Raw genomic sequence first — 18420 nt, 5'->3', positions numbered from 1 at the left:
TATAGTTTTGGTCACCGGCGGGATGCAGTGGTTTTCGCGCCCAACCTCTCGAATAGAACTCAACTGTAGACTGGACATTATAGATGCCCCCACGCTGATTTCATTTACGGTCAAGTGTTTGTGGGCCAATAACAGCTGGCCCTAATCGGTCCACCCAGTGAATGGGTAAATGGTTAGATGGTTGGCTGGCTGGCTGGCTGCCTGGATGAGTGGCCAGTTGGGCCTGCACTTAATGCCCACTGTCAACTGTAATGGCGCAATCGAGGGGACATGATTAGCAAACAGTAATTGAAGACAAGGGTTTCCCATAAAAGTGCTGGCTATAACTGGGTCAGAGTGCTTGACTAAAATCGAGGATTCAGATCGGTCGAGTGTTTGACAGGCCCTTCATTGGAACGTCAATTAGAGCAGTGGGCGGAAGCACTCGGTTCAATTTAATCGCTTTTCCTGCGCGAATAAATTGCTTCATTTGATAAATAATAATTGGCATAAAATCGATAGTTCTAATCCAGCTTGGTGGTTTTCCACCGAAACTTTTGATTCGATTTTCAATGCCATTTTTTTTCTATATCAATGAAAGGTTATTTTTTTTTTTTTTTTAAAGGATATTTAAATGTTTTTTCCTTGCTTTCTATTTCTGCATTTGTCATTCAATTCCTTAAGCTATTGCCTTTCACTTTAAGAAATCTCAGCTTGTGAGGTTTTCGAAAACGAAGTGGAGTCATGCAGCGACCTTGATTAAAGACTTTGAGTGTAGGGAATCCCTTTGGTTTCCTGCCGCTCAGCGGAAGTTACGAGCGACAAAATTGAAATATAAACGCATGCTGTGCCACGCCCCCAAAGCGCCTAAAGGAGGTACTAGGTGAGGTGGGGAACGGGGGACGAAAAGGACGCCGCGAAGCGACACCTGACTAATTTATGTTCATTAAGCAGGCGTTAAGTCGCCTTGAGAGCAGCTGGCAACAACGTGGGGCCCTCATTTGCATACGCTCGAGGGGATGGCCGCGCAAAGGGGTTTTCACAGGAGGTTGGAAGGGTAACTAGGGGATTCCCGAAAGCTTTGCACACACAGCTGATTACGTTTTACGTGCCGTAATGCCGAGGTGACAAACCAAAATGTGTAGTTCCCGTGTAATTTCGGAAAGGTTGCCAGGACACCAGGGCACAAAAAGGGATGGCAGGACGAGGAGCCCGAGATGGGGAAAGAAACCCAAGATTAATATGCAAATTCATGTAAAGCATTAAACGTGAGCAGAGCAACATTTTGTGTGTGCATCCAAGTGAAGCTCTATGCACTGGGAGAAAGTTATATTGATTTCAAACTCAATTAAGTTTTATGACAGATAAGATGATGTCACTTATACAAATCATTGTTCTAAACATTGTTGTCTTTAAGTAATACATATTTAATATTTATTTTCTTCTAATAAAACTTATTTTTCCTAGTGTAGGCTTGTGCGAGCAAATTACCGTAAAGCTGGCAAAAGAAAAGACACGAGAAAATCAATTTCCCAACACGAAAATTTTCCTCGGCTCTTTCTAATTTGCGCTTAGTGCGTTTCCGTGTCCTGCATCTGGTGAAAATGGTGGGAATTAAGGCCAGAAGTCTGTCTGTGTGTGGGCAAAAAGAGACTCAACCAGTCAGCGGGAAAATTCAAGGCACTCGAGACCAACTCGAAAGCCAAAGCCAAAATCCCATCAAAATCTATCAAAATCGTTTACGCAAATCGCAAGAGCAGAGCAAGCTCTTAATGGAGAAAAAGCCAAAGTCCTCCGATTTTCCACTATCTCTTTATACCAAAAATTTCAGTTTCGCTCCGCTTCTATCAACATCGCTCGCACAGAAAGCTGAAAATCCAATAAGGGATGAGCTGCTGGCAGCACAGACTGGTGAAAGTTTATTAAAAAAAAAAAAAACGAAAACACTTCGCACCCAAAGTGGCGCCAACTGACAGCTTAGGTCACCACCCACCACCACCCAAACAACCAGCACCCAAAACACCCACCAATCTGCACACTACAATGCCCCCAGGATGTCAGGCAGTCAGTCAATTGTAGTTTTCGTGGCTGTTACTCAAAGTTTTAATTACACAGTCGCTGCAAGGGACCCGAACCTCTGGCAATGGGTGGTATTTTTAGGGTGTCGGGGAGCCTCGAAACAACCGTCTACAAGGCCACTGACATTCTAGGGGGCGCTGTCAATGAAGGTGGGTGGCAGTAACATCAGCCGGGTCTTGTCGGTGTCTGCTGCTGCTCTATGCCACGCCAGATGTTGCCTAGTTGGCCCTTGTTTTTGGCCAGTTTGCGATGTTCTGCATGTGCATCTTCTTAATTCGACGACAGGGACATATCACCCTCAACAGAGCTATTTTAAGAACTTAAAAAAGTATAACAAGTATGGATATGTTTTCTTATAGGAATTTGATGGTCTCAACTGGGACAATGTCATGGGGGAAACTATGTTATTGGGGGACAAGGTTATGTGTTAGCAATGGCAAATCAAAAGTTTTCAAAATAATTTGATATTAATTAGATGTTCATAAGCTCGACCTTAGTTAAAATTTGAATACCTCTCTTCCAAACTTTGTTTAAATTTAGTTTATTTTTCCCAACTCATTATTTCAGTTCGCCAAACACTGCCCGAAAACCCCCAAAAACTTCGCGCAATGAAAAGTCATTTGCCAGCCATTGGCGAGACGACGTGCAACTTTCGTGGCTGCCAAAATTCGAGGAGACTCCCAGCTGGGAGGAGTTCTATGAGGAGTGCCAAGAGAAGATCCAGAATTCCAGACGAGGGGGAATGTGTCGCGGTTTGTCAGCTTGGCGCGTCGCACCAAATGATGGAGTGCGGCATTGTTGCATTTTAATTGAAATTTCTTTGTGGACTTGGCGCGACAAAGCAGCAACAACAACAACAACAACCGCTAACGAGTGCACAAAATGATGGCAAATAAAAACAGCCAAAAAGAGAACAAACAACCAGAAACATGGCGAAAACACTGTGCCAATGCCAAAGTGGCAATACATAATAATGAATGAATAAAGCGGGCAAAGCAATAACGGCCGCGGGAAACTCTGTGACATTTTCCCTACAAATCCATTGGGGTATCTATAAATTTTCACTAATTTAAAATGATTTTCAAGAGTCTTTTTATATCAGTTTAAATCATGAAAACTAAACCGATTAATAATTTGTTTAACAACAACATGTTTGTATCTTGATAATAGTAAGTACAAAATCCAACTAATTATAACTAAATCGGAACACTTTAAAGAAAAACCTAAATAGATAAGGAGCTAAATATTTTTGTGCACCTGGCAGGTTTTGAATGATTTTATTAAGTGCTGCCGTAGTTTAAGTACATTAAGTACTGATTAATATTTTAAACTGAAAGCTTGAAAGATTGCCTAATCAGACATATTCAATGTTATTGACAATCTGATGAGTAATATCGCATTTGGTTTGTGTAGACGGCGTTATCGCCAGCTATTTCTCATATAAAGGGATTCCGGAATCATTGAGTAACCCTCATTACGAGTTAAACCATCATGATGGTCAACAAAGTCGGAATAGTATTACTCTGTGGGATTGCACTTATCACTGCCGCAAAGGCAAACGATTGGAAGGATCTGCCAGATTTTCACCGTGTCAGCGAACTTAAATCCTTGGGCCATGAGTTTGCTAAATACTTTCAAAATGTTTCACTGAAAGAGCTAATCGTCCTGGATACCCAATCGCCAAGAGAGGAGGATCTCCTGTGTGCCAGTGATATGGCTGCCTTAATGACAGGACTTCTAAATGGTCAAGTCTGGGCACTACAAAGTAAGTAAACTTTGAATAAAAAAAGTATATGCTTATGGGTAAAATCTATGAAATTTCAGTGATCGATGCCTGGGGTTCCATACCATCCGGATTACTTACTGGAAACTCCTATGATCTGGGAAACTACGACGAATGTCTCAATATCAGAAAGAGTATCATTAGTCAGCGCAGAAGTATCCAAGGAAAGTACTGCTTTCTCTCGGTTTCCCCAGCCAAGATCATGGGAATCGACAACTTAAGCATTGGTAACTTTAACACGGCTACTTGCTTTCCTGCCTCCTGCTCTGCCGTCCACATGAACACGGTTATCGGCCAACTAATGAAGCAGCTACTTAATGTTAATATCTCCAGCTCTGGCATGAGTATCAGCGATGGTAGCTGCCAGACAAGTGAAAGTGAACCCTGGGATGGACTCACCATTTTCATGATGTAAGGGAACCAAAACTTTTTTACACTTTTGGCTAAATATTCTCTTTTGTAGAGTTTTCTTATCGATAATGGGTTCTCTGGTGACCTTGTTTACTCTATGGGACTACTTCCTGGTCAAGAACCAAAGTGAGTAACTTAGAAACGATCTTTCTGATTGGAACTTAACAAAGTTTTGTACTTTTAGATCAAATTCCTCCCATTGTAAAGATGTTCTCAGCCAGAGCCAGCTCCCGTGCCCTATTTCGAGTTGTAGAAAGCCAATCGAATCCGAATGTGATCGACTGCCTTCATGGAATACGTTGCTTGTCTCTCCTTTGGGTGATCACTTGTCATGAATACTCGGCGACTCTTATTAAACCAAATATTAACCTTTTCAGTGCGGCAACAGTAAGATTATTTCTAAATTTTAACAGTGATTCCTATTTATAAGTTAAAATCCATTTACAGTGGTTAGATTCAGCATTTGCCAGCTTTATCCTGCATGGCTTTATATCGGTTGATTCATTTTTAGTGATTGGCGGCTTGTTAGTGGCTTTGATTCCACTGCGATTGATGGATAAGTAAGTCAAAGATATATGTATAAAACTAACCTACTTATTAACTAATTAATCCACAGAACTAAAGGCAAACTTAATGTGCCCATCATGTATCTACATCGTCTAATCCGTATAGTTCCTATCTTGGCAATGGCCATTGTGGTGTATATGAAACTCATGCCTTTGGTATCGGATGGACCACTTTTTGCTAGTGGTTACATAGGAAAGGCAGCTTGTCGGGATAGTTGGTATTGGACTTTGCTTTTCGTGAATAATTATACCAACGATACGGTAAGGTAAAGTCACTTTTAATCTAGAACAAAATGATATAGTAGTTCCTTTGACTATAGTGCCTGTCCCAAACCTGGTACCTGTCGGTGGACATACAGTTATATATTATCTCACCAATCCTGCTGATTTCTCTCTACAAATGGGGAAAGAAAGCTGCTGCTGGTATTCTCGTCCTCATAATTTTACTAACTGCCTGCCTTTTCGCCACCATGATGGTCAATGATTACACAATGATGGTTACGTAAGTTAAACTCTTTCAGTATTAAAGTAAAAAAAGAGATACAAGCTCACATTTTCCATTAGCACTGCTTCCTCGGAGGCAATGAGAGATGCCTACTTTGCCACTCATACACACGCCACACCTTGGTTGATAGGATTTCTCTTTGGCTATTTCCTGCATCTGAATAGAGGAAAGAAGTTCGAGCTAAGCTGGTTATACGTGTGGTTAGGATGGATCCTTTGCCTGGCTATGATCTTTACTGCAATCTTTGCTTTGTATCCGGCTTCCAAATGGACTGATGCTAATGCGTCTACCTTGGCGGAGTCTTCGTACTATACCTTAACCAGAGTGGGCTGGTCGTTGGCCGTTTGCTGGGTGATCTTCGCTTGCATTCAGGGATATGGAGGCCTAGCCAATAGTTTCCTTTCCTCTCCGCTGTGGCAGCCTCTTTCCAGGCTTTCTTACTCCGCTTACATTTGGCATATGTTCTTCATGGAGATCAACGCTAGGAGCACAAGGACAAATGTTTACTTTTCGAATTACAGAATTGTATGTATTTTTATTTTGACCTGAATTTTAAATGACTTAATTTATTATTTCTTTAGATGCTCAACATCTGGTCGACATTTGGTGGCACCGTGTTGTTTTCCTATCTGATGCACCTACTTATAGAGGCACCTTTCGGTGGTCTAGACCAGTTCCTGAGGCCAAGCAAAAAAAGCACAACTATCGCTGAAAAGAAATCACTGGTAGATGATAACGCACCTAGTGCCCCAGAAGAGGTAATAATAACAACCGAAACTTCAGAGTCTGATGAAGTACAAAAATCATAAGTGATCGTAGAACTAAGATAGAATACTTTAAAAAATATAAGAACTAAGATAGAATACTTTAAAAAATATAAACACTTTCAAAAGATCTTTCATCTTATTCACTGATAACACTTTTCCTCTGAATGCACCGAAAAAGGCCAAACATTTGGGCTCTTATCAAAACATTCGTAGTAATCGAGTTTTTAACGAATTTATTTTTAATCAGTTATGACGTTAAATCATTAACTTATCGCCACTTGAAGTATGAATTAAACAGATTTCTAAGTTAGTAATGTGTACAATCGGTCACCTTTGATTTGCTAAAACGTGTTTTATGTTTTAACGTGATCGACAGGTGGAGCTTATCACCTCATGAATTAATCTACTTTTTAAACAGAAAAGGTCTATAATAATTATGTTATTATGATTGAAAGAGGTTCGTACTACAAATTAGAGTTTTCTATTAATAAGCCATATCAGAAAGTGTATCTGAACTTCCTTTTGCCTCTTTCAAAAAGTACCATCAACTTTTTGGGGTCGAGGTTCGAAATCCGTCGCATTTTTGCGGCTCAACGCAAATATAATAATAAATTTTGCATATTGCCGTGGCTATTATTTTTCATAAATGAAACTGTTGTCAATGGCTGGGCCGTCAGAGGCGCCTCCTCCTGGTTGTCCTTTAACGGTTATTTTTGTTGTTGTCTATGCTTTTATTGTTGCTGTTTTTATGCGCATCCTGTTTGCCTTTTTGTCACCGTTTATTGTTTTTCCTGGCCAAGGATATAAGGGGCTGGGGGCTCGCATTGCGGTCACTTTATTGTTTGCCGGATACGTTCCGCCACATTTCGAAAAGTGCCCCCGTAACACCAAAGGATGCCCGTAGGATGGAGCGGGTGAGTGGCGCGATGGAAACCACGTAATTTGCCGTCTGATGAAGATTTACGACATGAAAGCCGCAAAAATAAACGCCAAATACACGAAGGCCACATAAAGCAATCCACCTCCTCTACTCCTTCCCCCAACTCAGCCACCCACTGAGAGCCATGATGGATGGCCAGCTGGCTGAACCTGAACCCTATCTGACTTCCTGGCCTCCATATTCTCCCCTCGGTCATTTATGTAAATTTGCTAAGAAAATTAAGCCCGAAATGAAGAGATTTGTCTCGGCTTTATTAGCCAAGATATAGGAGTCTAGGCACCGGAAGTTCATCTAGGAGCCAGGCCAGGCCAGCCCAGCATTTTTGGCCCAGGCAAATGTCCCTCCAGGGGCCAGAAACTGGAGCAGGAAAATCTCATGTATACAGTGTAAAAAATTATGTAATTTAATATTTGGATATTAAATAAAGTAAATTCTTATTTATAAGTAAAGGCTAAACAAGAGAATTTCCTAAATTAGTATAAAAATGAAGATTCCAAATGAAAAAGGTTCTCAATTTGTTAGCTTCTTTCTCACTGTGTACGAAGCTTGTGCAATTCATGGGCGTTAACGAGCCTTCTTGTATGTGTGCTCCAAATGAGGGGGCGTGGTGCATTCCCGACCCGAAAATAAGGACAAAACAAGAGGCCCACGCACGGAAACACGGATGCAGCATGTCTCATGTTAGTATCTGTTTTTAATGGCAACTCCATTAGATGAGCAGGATCTGCCGCCCATCCAAGGCCGGATAAGAGGTCCTTTCCCGCCCACTCTCCCTCTCTGCTTATGAATACTCCTCCGATGCGGCGACTGCTTGCCCAATAAATAATTCATGTCTGCCCAGAAGGGCCGCCCTTCATAGAATTTCCCACCCATTTCCATCACCAAAATCGTAATGCGGATGCAGACAGAGGAAACTGGGCATGTGGAAACGGAAACGTAATGCAATTCACAGGACCAAAATGAAGGGCTTAATGCATGTATTCATGGCCTCGATGTTTACCAGAATATATGTGGAATATCACTGAAGAGGGCCAAAAGGATGTGGGCACCGAATTCCTAATTTTGGGATTACAATTATTCTATTAACCGCTTGCCTAGAGATAAGCTGACACATTTGATCTGATCAAATAATGCGCTTAACATTTAGAATGAAATCTAGTGAGATATATATCCGTATGTTAAGTCAATATCGAGTTTCTTTTAAATGTAATTAGAAAATAATTTGGATTTTCCTTGCAGTATTTAATAAGAATCGAATTTAAGTTTAGTTTAGTTTTGGGAAATCAATTTTTAATTCAAGATAATCCATGTTAAAATATATACGATTAATACTAGCCTATAGATAAAACAGGCAAAATATGGATCTCTCGATTTGTTGGGTGTGAGCTCGCTGTAGTGACGAGGCCAGCTTTTATTATCACACGGCAACATGATGGCCTATCTACATTACAGGAGACATAGATCTAAAATTAGCTAGGATTTGGCATTGAGTGGAGTTGAGTTGAGTGTGTGAAGCATCTTCGAGAGCATTTGTGTGCCCATAAATTCAGTGAGGTGTGACCCGCAGGGCTATTGCAGCTTGAGGAGAACATGGCCGGCATGTCGTTTATACAACACCAGCGACATATTGACCAAAAATGGCGCAGCCAGCCAAAAGAGCCGTGTGCCAATGCCCGTGTCCTCGCGATGGAAGATCCCGGAAGCAGCACCCCGACCCGTATTGCAGAAGGACTCCTCGCAGCAGGAGGTGCAGGCATAGAGCTTGGTCCGCTCGCCAATGATAATGCAGCCGGGCTCGCAGTTGGCAGCACATCGTCGATCTAAAGACCACATCTTTGGCGAACTGGTGGAGTTCTCCGTGCTGGTGGTGTACGAGAAACGCTTGACCTAAAATCAGGTGGGTTATGGGTAAGGACATCCAATATTTAAGATCCTGCAAACACACCATGCATATGAACTCCTCGCCATGGCACTTCTTCATCAGCGTCGTGTCGTTCTTGACCGCCACATCCACACAGGCCTCTCCGTCATCCATCGTGTGGCAGGCGTAGCACCACAGCAGATTAACCCTTTCAATGGCCGCCGCCGTACGGTGGATATGCCCGCTCGTCAGCGAAGTACTGGGACCGGGACCAGGAGAACTAGTGCCCGTAACTGGATATTGAATGGGAGATGTTATTGATTTTTCCATGCCAAGGTCACGGAGCTCCAGGACATTTATTTACCATTATTTACACAGGCCGTGAAGACGATGGACGAACTGGTCAGCAGGAAGTAGAGCAGCGTGACGAAGGGTCTGATCATCCTGCCGCTGGCCACCCGATTCGTTGGCTAATCTACCGTGGCCCAAGATTCTCTTGTTTACGTGCTACTCATTCCGCGAACCCCACTGCTATCTAACTGACACAACCACGAATGTCAGACGCAGTGGCAGACGAGAAGGACATGCGCAATGGATTTCCTTAGTCACGACTCAAACCAAGCCAAATTTCCAAAAATGAGAAACATTAGATTGAGAATTAGAAGACCAGATTCAAACCGACGAAATCCCTTTACTAAATATGCATTCAGCAGGTGATAAAAAATGGGACAGAATAATTTAGCAAGAGACAGAAAAATGGTTTTGAAAATTTCGAAATTTAAGATTAGTAGAGGCGAAGGTACTGCAGCGCCTGGCGACTCTGCATCGGATACAGTTCGCCCACATTGTACATAAGATCGACTACATGGGTGGGTCGCAGCATACGCCATGGCATGAACTTCAGCGTCTTCTTATCGCAGTGTATATCCTTTTCTGGTTCCAGTGGTAGTGGCACCTCATTGTAAAGCATTCTGCCATCAACACTACGCTGCAGTGTGCACGGCAGTCCGATCTGATCCGCCAAACCTTTGAAGAGTATCGCACGTTCAAATTGGCAGCCACTGCGAACTAAGCCCAGTGGAATGAAGTTAGTGTGCAGGATGTGGCGCAGTTCCTGCAGGTGACAACGCACTGTAGTTCGGCTGCACTCCTCCGTCGAATTGAGATCCATTATCTTCAGATTGTCGTTCATCACAGCAAACACCGCCTGGGCGATCAGCTTGCTCCGCTTGGCCACGTTATCAAAGTCAATGCAACGACGGATACGCTCTGGATTCTCCACCAAACCATGGATCTATGGGGGGAGGTTTCAAAAACACTATATTAGAAGCTAAATTTAACTCACCGCCAGTGTCTGGTTAAGTGCCTCCAAGTATTGCGGCAAGAAGTTGTCTCCGGGCCTCTTACAGTAGTCCCAACCCTGATCCCCAGGTACATCTGTGATCGTGTTCAAGCACCGTAGTGGCACGTCGACTACATCATTTACATCAGCCTTGGGCCGATCGAAGTTTACCACCAAAACGGCATCCAAAGGCGAGCAATCGTTGCGTAAAATTTCCTGGAAAGTCCGGAAATCTTCGAATTTCCTACGCGAAACAAAGAAGTCTTTGCCAGCTGTAATATCCGTGAAGTTCAGACAGTTGCGGATGGCAAACTTCATTGTGGGACACTTGGACAAGATGCTCTCGATGGCCGGTGCCCAGGTGGAAACACAGAATGAGTGTTTCTGGAACTCTAACAAACTAAGATGAAAAGATCATAGCAAATCTCTGAGATAAAAAGAAAGACTCTCTTACACTTCAAGGATCCCACGATCAATATAGGCGTCTATGAACTCATTGAACCGAGTGGTCTGAAGAATGAAGTTGGTCACAGAGGTCTTGACCAGATTGGAAAGCGACTTGAGAGCCCGCTTAATAGAGGAAACTATATAGTTGGCCAGCAGGGTCTCACGCACCGGAGCCTCATCGATCAAAGTGCACAGACAGCGGAAAATATTGTTCACCAAAATGGAGTGAGCAAAGGAACGCTGCGATCAGGAAAATATAAGGATTATGGTACATAATATAGCCTTTAGATAATCACCATTAGTAGTTGGGCAATCTGCTCCGTTAGCGAGCTATACTCCCCCAGGATTGTGCGGTATTCCTCATTCTGGGCCAGACTCTCGATGATCGTCAGCAGAGAGAGTATCAGATCAATGGACAGAGTAGGTTGTCCCTGAGTGATGATCGCTGTAAGAACGGCGGCAACTTCCTGTTCCTTCAGTTGGGCAGCTGTATCCCGGAAGGCAGCCACCAGTAGACGGGAAAGGAACTCAGCGGCCTGCTCCCGAATCTTTATAGGTACATCTGGCGACATTAGAATAGACACCAGCTTACGGATAGCTCCCTCCTCATATGAGGCCACAATTCGACGCAATGCATCCGGATGCTGAGACATACGGTGAAGTCCCATTATGACGAAGGCGGCCGGAGCCGGTTTGTTCTTCATCAGGCAGTTAAGGAACATGTCTGTGATCTCAGCTTTATGCATTCGCTGCAAAAATTGCTCGTACTGAGCCGTTTCCGCAAATATTGAGATTATGGTGCAGCACATCTCCAGCGGCATTATGTCCATGTGATTGCGCATTTGCTCAACGACCAGGTCGAACAGATTTTGCTCGAAGAACAGCTTGGTCATCTTTTCGGATCGCAGAGCCGGGGCCAGAACCTCGATGATATCGGCCGCCTCCGGTCCCTGGGGATTTTCGCAAAATGCTTTGACTAACTGCTCTAGAACAAAGAAGCAACGATGCAGTGGCTCAAAGACACTATCCTCGCTGGTGTCGGCCAGTAGGGTTTTTAATGTTTTTAAGGCCGCCTTGCGAATCTCCGGAAATTCATTGGTCACCTCGCAAATAATTCGATCCACCGGAAAATCTGGCATAGTTGTGAACTCCAGCATCTGGTCGGCACTTTGGACCAGAAGCATCCGATGTAGAGCCTCTATAGAGTTAAAAACGGTATCCGGATTTTCGGAATTAACGAACACTAACTTAAGCTTCTCCAGGAACTCGGTTTCTTCCACAATGTCGTGGGCCATCTGGGGATCCCTTAAGCACACATTGATTATATAAGTCAGATACTCGTTGCAGAAGTCGTCGCTCTCTTTTAGGTAGAATCTACAAGCCAGTTCCAGGATCTTCTGCGTCTGCTCTGGCTCGTAGGTGGACATGTCTGTGCTGTCCAACAGAGCAGTGAGCAGGTACAAAGAAAACCGTCTGATCATTGTGTTTTCCGAGCTGATGAAAAGATCCTTTTCAAGCAACAGCTCTAGTAAACCATGGGCCCTCAGCTCCAGGACATTCATGTCCTGGCGGCGGGCAAAGTCTGTGATATGACTGAAGACTGTCAGAAGGACACAGTCCTCTTTGGAGCTTAGCAAGAGGAGAGCAGTATCTAGCTTTTTGATAGGCACATTTACTTCCGTAAAAGACTTCTCCTCGGATTTAGTGCGGTCCGGATAAGTGCTCTTGGCATCGTAAACCCTTTTGGAAACGCGAGACATTCTAGGGTTTAATATTATTCAGGTTATATTAATTGAAAAACTTCTATGTGTAAAATGACAATGTTTTACCAGATAATCTATACATTTTGCATTTTATAATTTTTAAATGATTCTAAGTTAAATTTATTAAAATGATGGTTACAAATAATAAAATGGTTTAGAAACCTCTTATCTTTCTATGTATCTCTGAACAAATACAAACCTACCCCTATATCTTGCATCATTCTTATCAAAAGATAGATATTTTTACATTATCTTTTCAGAGCAAACATTTTCCTATTTGCTATCAGAATTTTCCACAAAACTACCCCTCATTCCAAAGTAAAATTTGAAAAGGCCGTCTTTTGGCATTTGAGAACAAATTCCGTTTCATGAAATAACCACCCTTTGGGAAATCCCAATTGTCCTGAAAAAGCAGATCAGATAAACAAGTAAATAATTTAGAATAGGGTTGAAAATACTATATCCCTATTCGTACTGTACTATACTAAATTATAAATTTAAGAAAGTACTATACTATCTAAAGTAAACTATATAATAGATGTAATGGAAATATTTATATGTGTTTTAGAAAAATTTATCAGTTTAAACAGAAATTTTCGTGTGGCGTTTAACAATCTAAGTATAGTCCGCAGATCAAGTGTACTCATTGTGATTATGAATATTAAAGATATGTTTAAACAAAAACGACTCAAAACGATGTGTAAAGAATCATGTAGACTTTTTGAATACATATTCCCAAATAACTGTCAATTAAATTAAAAATGGATCGTAGCAATCGATAGACAACGATCACGAAACTATCGATCAACATTCTCATAAACACACTAAAAAATGCTGACGCGTCATTTGAATTTAACAAGCGAACGGGGGTGGAAAGAGAAGAAGGCAATAACGCGACGCTTGTTTGTTTCGCCATCGCTTGGTGCAATTTGAAAACAGTTTTTAATTTTTAACCAGATACACGCAGTTCCAATATCGGCTGCGGATAACGTTATACAGATAAAGCTTAACGAAATGGCCAGACCGAAGGGGAAGGCGGGCGAAAAGGAGAAGGAGACGGCCAAACCAAAGGCGACAGTTGGGCGAAAGCGTCAGGCGACCACCAAAAATAAATCCAACAAAGATGTGGAGAAGGAAAACAAGGAGGCCACCTCCTCCAACGCAACTACAAACCCTTCCTCGTCCCCGGAACTCATGTACTCGATCATGCGACAAGCCGAGCTCAAAGAATCCATGCATAAGCGCTACGTCAAGGAGATGCAGCAACTGTACACAAAGGTAAGTGGCGTCGGTATTTTCGACTTTATTATCTGGAATTTCCGACCATAACATTGATTTTTTCTGTTAGATGGGCCACGAGCCCTTTCGACAGGCCTTCATAAATGTACTGAAGGCCGTCCTAGAAGCGGAGGAAGGCAACGAAAACGCAAATATGGCCCTCAACTTCTGTGCCACCTTCGTCGCCAGTCCGGACTCGGAGTCGGAGCCCATGCTGGGCGAAACCTTTCGCTGGTTGCTTACGGTGAGTGTCTACTGTACCTACTGTACTGCCGAAAAAAGTACCTAATGCAAGCGTCTGGTTTTACCCGTATCCACAGACCTACTCCAGTAGCCCCCATATACGATATCGCATCTGCTACTTCGTGAATCTCATACTTAAGGAACTCGGACCCAATGCCGCTTTGGATGACAAACAATGCGATGAAATCCTGGACGCGATGCTGGAAAGGGTGAAGGATGTGTCTGCCAGTGTACGCAAGCAGGCTGTGCTGGCCATGCAGCGCCTTCAAAATCCGGACAATCCCAATGACCTCGTCGTTTGTGCGTACCAGTACCACTTAACTTCCGATCCCTCGGCCAATGTGCGCCAGTGCATCATCACGTGCATGGGCCGCAACTACATTACCATCCCGCACATTTTGCAACGCTTGTGGGACGTCGATGAGAAGGTGCGTCGACATACGTACGTAAACATGTGCAACTACCCGGTGCGCTCCTACAAAGTTGCACAGCGCCTCACACTGCTGGAACAGGGACTTAACGACACATCGGCCACCGTGCGCAAAACGGTGATCAACTACATGCTCAAATCGTGGATCGAGTCGTACCAGCAAAACTACATCGCTCTCACGGCGGCCCTCAAGCTGGACTCCAACGAGGAGGAGCTTCTACGCTTCCGGCGCGTGGCTAAGCAAATGTTAAGAGTAATCTTTGATCAGACGGACCACCAGAAACTCATAGAGCAGCTGCCTTTAAGCGACGACTGTGAACTGCATCGCTGCATACCACACGAATTACTGACCGTGGAACTGCTGATATACTGGCAGTGTCTCAGCGAATATTTGGAGACAGAAGCTCCCGAAATGGAGTCCGTGCTCCCGGAACTCAGTGTCTTCTGCAAATATATGGAGAAGTAAGTTTCATATTCTCCTCACTTTGAATCGATACTAAATGCAATCCGTTTTATAGATTCTGTCAGTTTCAAAAGCCAGACATGGACAAGTTTGCCCAGGTGGAGTTCCAAAACATGCTGCTCTCGCTAGTAGAAATTCTAGAGTCATACGACTTGGGCGACGAGATCGGACGTGGCAATATGCGTCTGCTGATCGCCAACCTGCTGAAGGACTGCCTGTTGGACCACAAAATCGTGAGCGTGCTGGTGCGCTGCATGGAGCAACTGATAACCGATGTGAACGATCGGATGCAGTTCTTCATTGAAATCATCTACGAACTGTGTGAGCTTAACACTAAACAGAACGAGCTGATTCATGACCGCAGTTTGATTAATAAGTTGCTGGACGACTTGGACACGCCGCTCAAGATGAAGATCTCCTCGTTGAAGGTGAAAATCCTTGAAATGGAAGAGCAGGAGGACAATTATGTGCGTCAAAAGGAGTACATGCGGGCGCAGTCTATAAACGATGAGAAGACCGCCGTCACCGAAGAGTATACGGAGTTAATTCGGCCGTTGCTGGAGCGGAATGGTGTTCTTGAGGTGCCCGCCCGCCCAAAGCTCTCAAAGCAAGAGCGTGTGCTGAAAGGACTGTACACATGCTACTACATGACTGCCTCACCGCACGTCAACAAGTTGACGCCAAGCCTTTGCCAGCTTTACAAGGACTTCATCTGTCGCTATCTGCCCAGCGCCGAGGTAGATATTTTTGAGTGGGCCATTAAGTGCGGTACCACCTACAGTATGTTCTATGAAGCCTACTGCAAGGAGGTCTTCGAGGTGGTGGTTGTGCAGTTTTTCAACAACAACGTTGTGAGGCTATGTGAGACGGCGGCCAACTGTATGATGGAGTTACTTGACCGCTATGGCATAGACTATTTCAACGATCTAAACCAAACCGGCGGTCAAGCGTCAAAGACAAAGCGGCGACAGCTCTATACAATGCAAGAGGTCTACGACGACGACGATGGCAGTCAGTCGCAAAACAATGAGCAGAATACGGACATAATTATGGTAATGGGACACTACTTGGAGAGAGTGCAGAACAAAGGCGTGGGATTGGCCATCGTTCGTGGGCTCTGCCGCTTGGTGCTCCGTGGCCATCTCGACGATCGCACTGATGTGCTGGAGCAACTATTGAAGCGGTACTTCAACCCAAACACCGAGCCCATGATTAGCCAGGTGTTGGGCATGTTCTTCGAAGAATTAAGGCGCCTCAACAAGCAGAGTCTCCTACAGCCGTGCTTCCTGCCCACCGTTTGGACCATTATGAACTGCAGTTTTGACTCGCCGCTTAGCGGTGTCGCACCTGAAAACTTAACCAAGTTCTTCCTTGAAATGACAGTGCAAGAGATCAGCACGCCACAAACGAATATCCACAACAAAATAGCAATAAGTTTTCTGCAATATATTCAGAACTATTTTACGGAACGCAAGGAGATGTGCCGCTTACTATCCAAGGAGCTAACGTCTCTATCAGTAAACGTATTCAACGGACCGGAGATTAAGACTGAAATGTTGCAGCTAGCGGACAAGTTAATTGCTGTGAGTATTGGAGAGTGTGTCTAATTATCATATGTGTTTAGTTTATTATTATTTTCTTTTTTAGAGCGAATTGGATCCCCGCATGATCAAGAACATTGACAACTTTAAGATGATGGTCAACGGCAGCTTCAATCCGCCCCCTCGTCGGAATCCCGGTGAGGGTGACAGCGATGAAGAGTGCGAAACTGCAACTGTGACCACTGCGGCGGAGTCGGAAACAGCAGTGCCAGCGGAGACAACAGAACCTGCTCCCGAAAGTTCTTCTTCCAACGAGCCGGCGCTAATTTCTGGCCCACAAACTCAGCAGAACGAATTAATCGAAGAAAACACTGCAGCAACTCCAAAAGCGGCAGAACCAGCAGCACCAACACCTGAGCCTATTATAACCACTTATGGTAAGGATAACATTGTCGGGATACGTTACTTGCGTCGCTCCATGGCCATTAGCCAATCGGAAGCCGAGAGCTTATTGGGGCCTCAGTCGCCTAATCCTGAGGAAAATACGGAAACGGAGGCGGCAGAGACATCTAAACGGAACTTACGCCAGCCGCAAATGAGAAAACGTCTCGAAATGGCAATTGCCAGGTCATCTAAAACACCGGAAAAGCGCCCCTCTAGTGGGGAGGAATCATCCGATGAAGAGATTACCGAGAGCCCAACCGCAGAAAATAAGGTAAAAACCGCATTTCCTCCAAGTAGTTGCAGATAATAACTTGTTTTCTCTTTGTTTTTAAGTCAAACGATTCTGAGGTGATCGAGGCATCGCCCACAGCTGCCTCACCAAGTCCGAAAAATGCACCGGATGCCAGCCACCTACGTATTCGCTCGCTGCGTAACAGGACAGCAGCCAGCACTTCCGTATCCCAGCCCACATCCACCCCAGTAAGCAAAGTGAGTATGAGGCGCTTGCGCATGCAACTCTAGCCACTGCCAAAGGACTCACACGCCATCTACTTGCTGTTTAGTTTAAGATTCAAGTTGCAATCGGCATTAACAATCAACAAACGTTTTCAAAACAGAACACAAATTGTAGTTTCCTTTTAGCTTCATAGAATTAATGATGCACCTTTTGTCTTTGCTTTGCATCCGGGTATAATTAACATAAAACGCTCACTAACTTCTTTTATCAAAAGGGGACAGCATTCATTATTGATTTATACAATTTTGTTTTCCTTTTTTGTTTAATTATCATCAGCGAAAAATTCTGCATCTGGAGACGCCTTTAAGAAACGGACGAAAACGAGTGCTGAGACGAACTCCGTCAGATCCGAAATCACGATCCCTGCGGTCCACTGATCCGTCTGCTCCGTCTCCGCCTCACGAATCACCGTTGCGGAAACAGCAACGCCTGGACAACAGAAGTTCCCGGCGTCAGCAGATGGTCAAGAACACGAACAGTCCCACGGACAGTACATCTTCGGTTAAGGAAAACGAAGTGCCTTCGGCAACTATTAATCTAGCGGACTCGGAATCTGACGCAGTATCAGAATCGGAATCCGAGTCTGAACCAGAACCAAGGCCTACAAAGTCTAAGAAGCCGATCAGTAAGACGATATCCCTTATTCGTTCCCGCCCCAGCTCCAGCACACCAAAAGTGACCACGAGAAACGATGCGCGCGCCCAGCGTATAAATTCTATGTGCATGACTCGGAAACGGATGTCTCTCGAAATGAATCTGAGTGGCGGTCAGCTGCAAGTGTCTACGCCGAAGAGAGTGACGCGAGCTGTGGCCTTGTCCATGAGCATGGATGGTAAGCGGGGGAGGCGGAAATAGCGTACATCTGGCTTCATCGCTACCCATTGTGTGTTCTGTTTTTGTTCGTTAGAATTAAGATGCGTGGTCTGTTTTTTGTGTAAAATATGTGTACAATATCTAGTAGTTTCAAGTTTAAATAAATCGTTGATTAATTTGACAAAATTACCGAAAATTGTATAAATTACCTACTTTTGTTTAAGTTCCCATTATAACCAATTCTTAAT

At 44.0% G+C, this 18420-nt stretch overlaps 4 protein-coding genes across 4 annotated transcripts; 2 read left to right on the top strand and 2 right to left on the bottom strand.

The window, feature by feature from the left end:
- The first annotated feature begins 3552 nt into the window (after nucleotides 1-3552).
- On the top strand, nucleotides 3553-6217 carry LOC108112347 (nose resistant to fluoxetine protein 6). The gene is made up of 9 exons (XM_017222174.2): nucleotides 3553-3823; nucleotides 3883-4252; nucleotides 4305-4378; nucleotides 4437-4639; nucleotides 4700-4812; nucleotides 4869-5079; nucleotides 5139-5320; nucleotides 5383-5848; nucleotides 5905-6217. The coding sequence occupies exons 1-9, from the start codon at nucleotides 3553-3555 to the stop codon at nucleotides 6130-6132; spliced, it is 2118 nt and encodes a 705-aa protein (XP_017077663.1). The 3' UTR covers nucleotides 6133-6217.
- Nucleotides 6218-8401: 2184 nt separating this feature from the next.
- LOC108112291 lies at nucleotides 8402-9421 on the bottom strand. Its single transcript, XM_017222115.2, has 3 exons — nucleotides 9256-9421; nucleotides 8976-9184; nucleotides 8402-8917 (listed from the first exon to the last, which is right to left on the bottom strand). Exons 1-3 carry the CDS (start codon nucleotides 9332-9334, stop codon nucleotides 8600-8602), a joined length of 606 nt encoding a protein of 201 aa, XP_017077604.1. The 5' UTR covers nucleotides 9335-9421; the 3' UTR covers nucleotides 8402-8599.
- A 141-nt stretch (nucleotides 9422-9562) lies between these two features.
- LOC108112264 lies at nucleotides 9563-12454 on the bottom strand. The gene is made up of 4 exons (XM_017222087.2): nucleotides 10977-12454; nucleotides 10688-10920; nucleotides 10237-10633; nucleotides 9563-10185 (listed from the first exon to the last, which is right to left on the bottom strand). Exons 1-4 carry the CDS (start codon nucleotides 12438-12440, stop codon nucleotides 9676-9678), a joined length of 2604 nt encoding a protein of 867 aa, XP_017077576.1. The 5' UTR covers nucleotides 12441-12454; the 3' UTR covers nucleotides 9563-9675.
- Nucleotides 12455-13313: 859 nt separating this feature from the next.
- LOC108112558 (condensin complex subunit 3) lies at nucleotides 13314-18361 on the top strand. The gene is made up of 7 exons (XM_017222504.1): nucleotides 13314-13721; nucleotides 13792-13965; nucleotides 14042-14856; nucleotides 14913-16440; nucleotides 16505-17113; nucleotides 17176-17331; nucleotides 17636-18361. The coding sequence occupies exons 1-7, from the start codon at nucleotides 13458-13460 to the stop codon at nucleotides 18212-18214; spliced, it is 4125 nt and encodes a 1374-aa protein (XP_017077993.1). The 5' UTR covers nucleotides 13314-13457; the 3' UTR covers nucleotides 18215-18361.
- The last annotated feature ends 59 nt before the right edge of the window (nucleotides 18362-18420 follow it).

The sequence above is a fragment of the Drosophila eugracilis genome, unplaced genomic scaffold, assembly GCF_018153835.1.
Source record: "Drosophila eugracilis isolate 14026-0451.02 unplaced genomic scaffold, ASM1815383v1 contig_90, whole genome shotgun sequence".
Classification (NCBI taxonomy): Eukaryota; Metazoa; Arthropoda; class Insecta; order Diptera; family Drosophilidae; genus Drosophila; species Drosophila eugracilis.
The sequence above is the reverse complement of the archived record's forward strand: the minus strand, read 5'-3'. Positions and strand labels throughout refer to the sequence as shown.

Bases quoted from the DNA above. Each gene is read 5' to 3' on its own strand.
- LOC108112558 (XM_017222504.1), top strand. From the start codon at position 13,458: ATGGCCAGACCGAAGGGGAAGGCGGGCGAAAAGGAGAAGGAGACGGCC. The intron at 16,441-16,504 runs GTGAGTATTGGA...TTTCTTTTTTAG, and splicing joins TAGCGGACAAGTTAATTGCT to AGCGAATTGGATCCCCGCAT. The intron at 17,114-17,175 runs GTAAAAACCGCA...TTTGTTTTTAAG, and splicing joins GCCCAACCGCAGAAAATAAG to TCAAACGATTCTGAGGTGAT.
- LOC108112291 (XM_017222115.2), bottom strand. From the start codon at position 9,334: ATGATCAGACCCTTCGTCACGCTGCTCTACTTCCTGCTGACCAGTTCG. The intron at 9,185-9,255 runs GTAAATAAATGT...TTCAATATCCAG, and splicing joins CACGGCCTGTGTAAATAATG to TTACGGGCACTAGTTCTCCT. The intron at 8,918-8,975 runs GTGTGTTTGCAG...ACCTGATTTTAG, and splicing joins GCGAGGAGTTCATATGCATG to GTCAAGCGTTTCTCGTACAC.
- LOC108112347 (XM_017222174.2), top strand. From the start codon at position 3,553: ATGGTCAACAAAGTCGGAATAGTATTACTCTGTGGGATTGCACTTATC. The intron at 4,813-4,868 runs GTAAGTCAAAGA...ATTAATCCACAG, and splicing joins CCACTGCGATTGATGGATAA to AACTAAAGGCAAACTTAATG. The intron at 5,321-5,382 runs GTAAGTTAAACT...ATTTTCCATTAG, and splicing joins GATTACACAATGATGGTTAC to CACTGCTTCCTCGGAGGCAA.
- LOC108112264 (XM_017222087.2), bottom strand. From the start codon at position 12,440: ATGTCTCGCGTTTCCAAAAGGGTTTACGATGCCAAGAGCACTTATCCG. The intron at 10,921-10,976 runs GTGATTATCTAA...TCCTGATCGCAG, and splicing joins AGATTGCCCAACTACTAATG to CGTTCCTTTGCTCACTCCAT. The intron at 10,634-10,687 runs GTAAGAGAGTCT...TTTTCATCTTAG, and splicing joins GATCGTGGGATCCTTGAAGT to TTTGTTAGAGTTCCAGAAAC.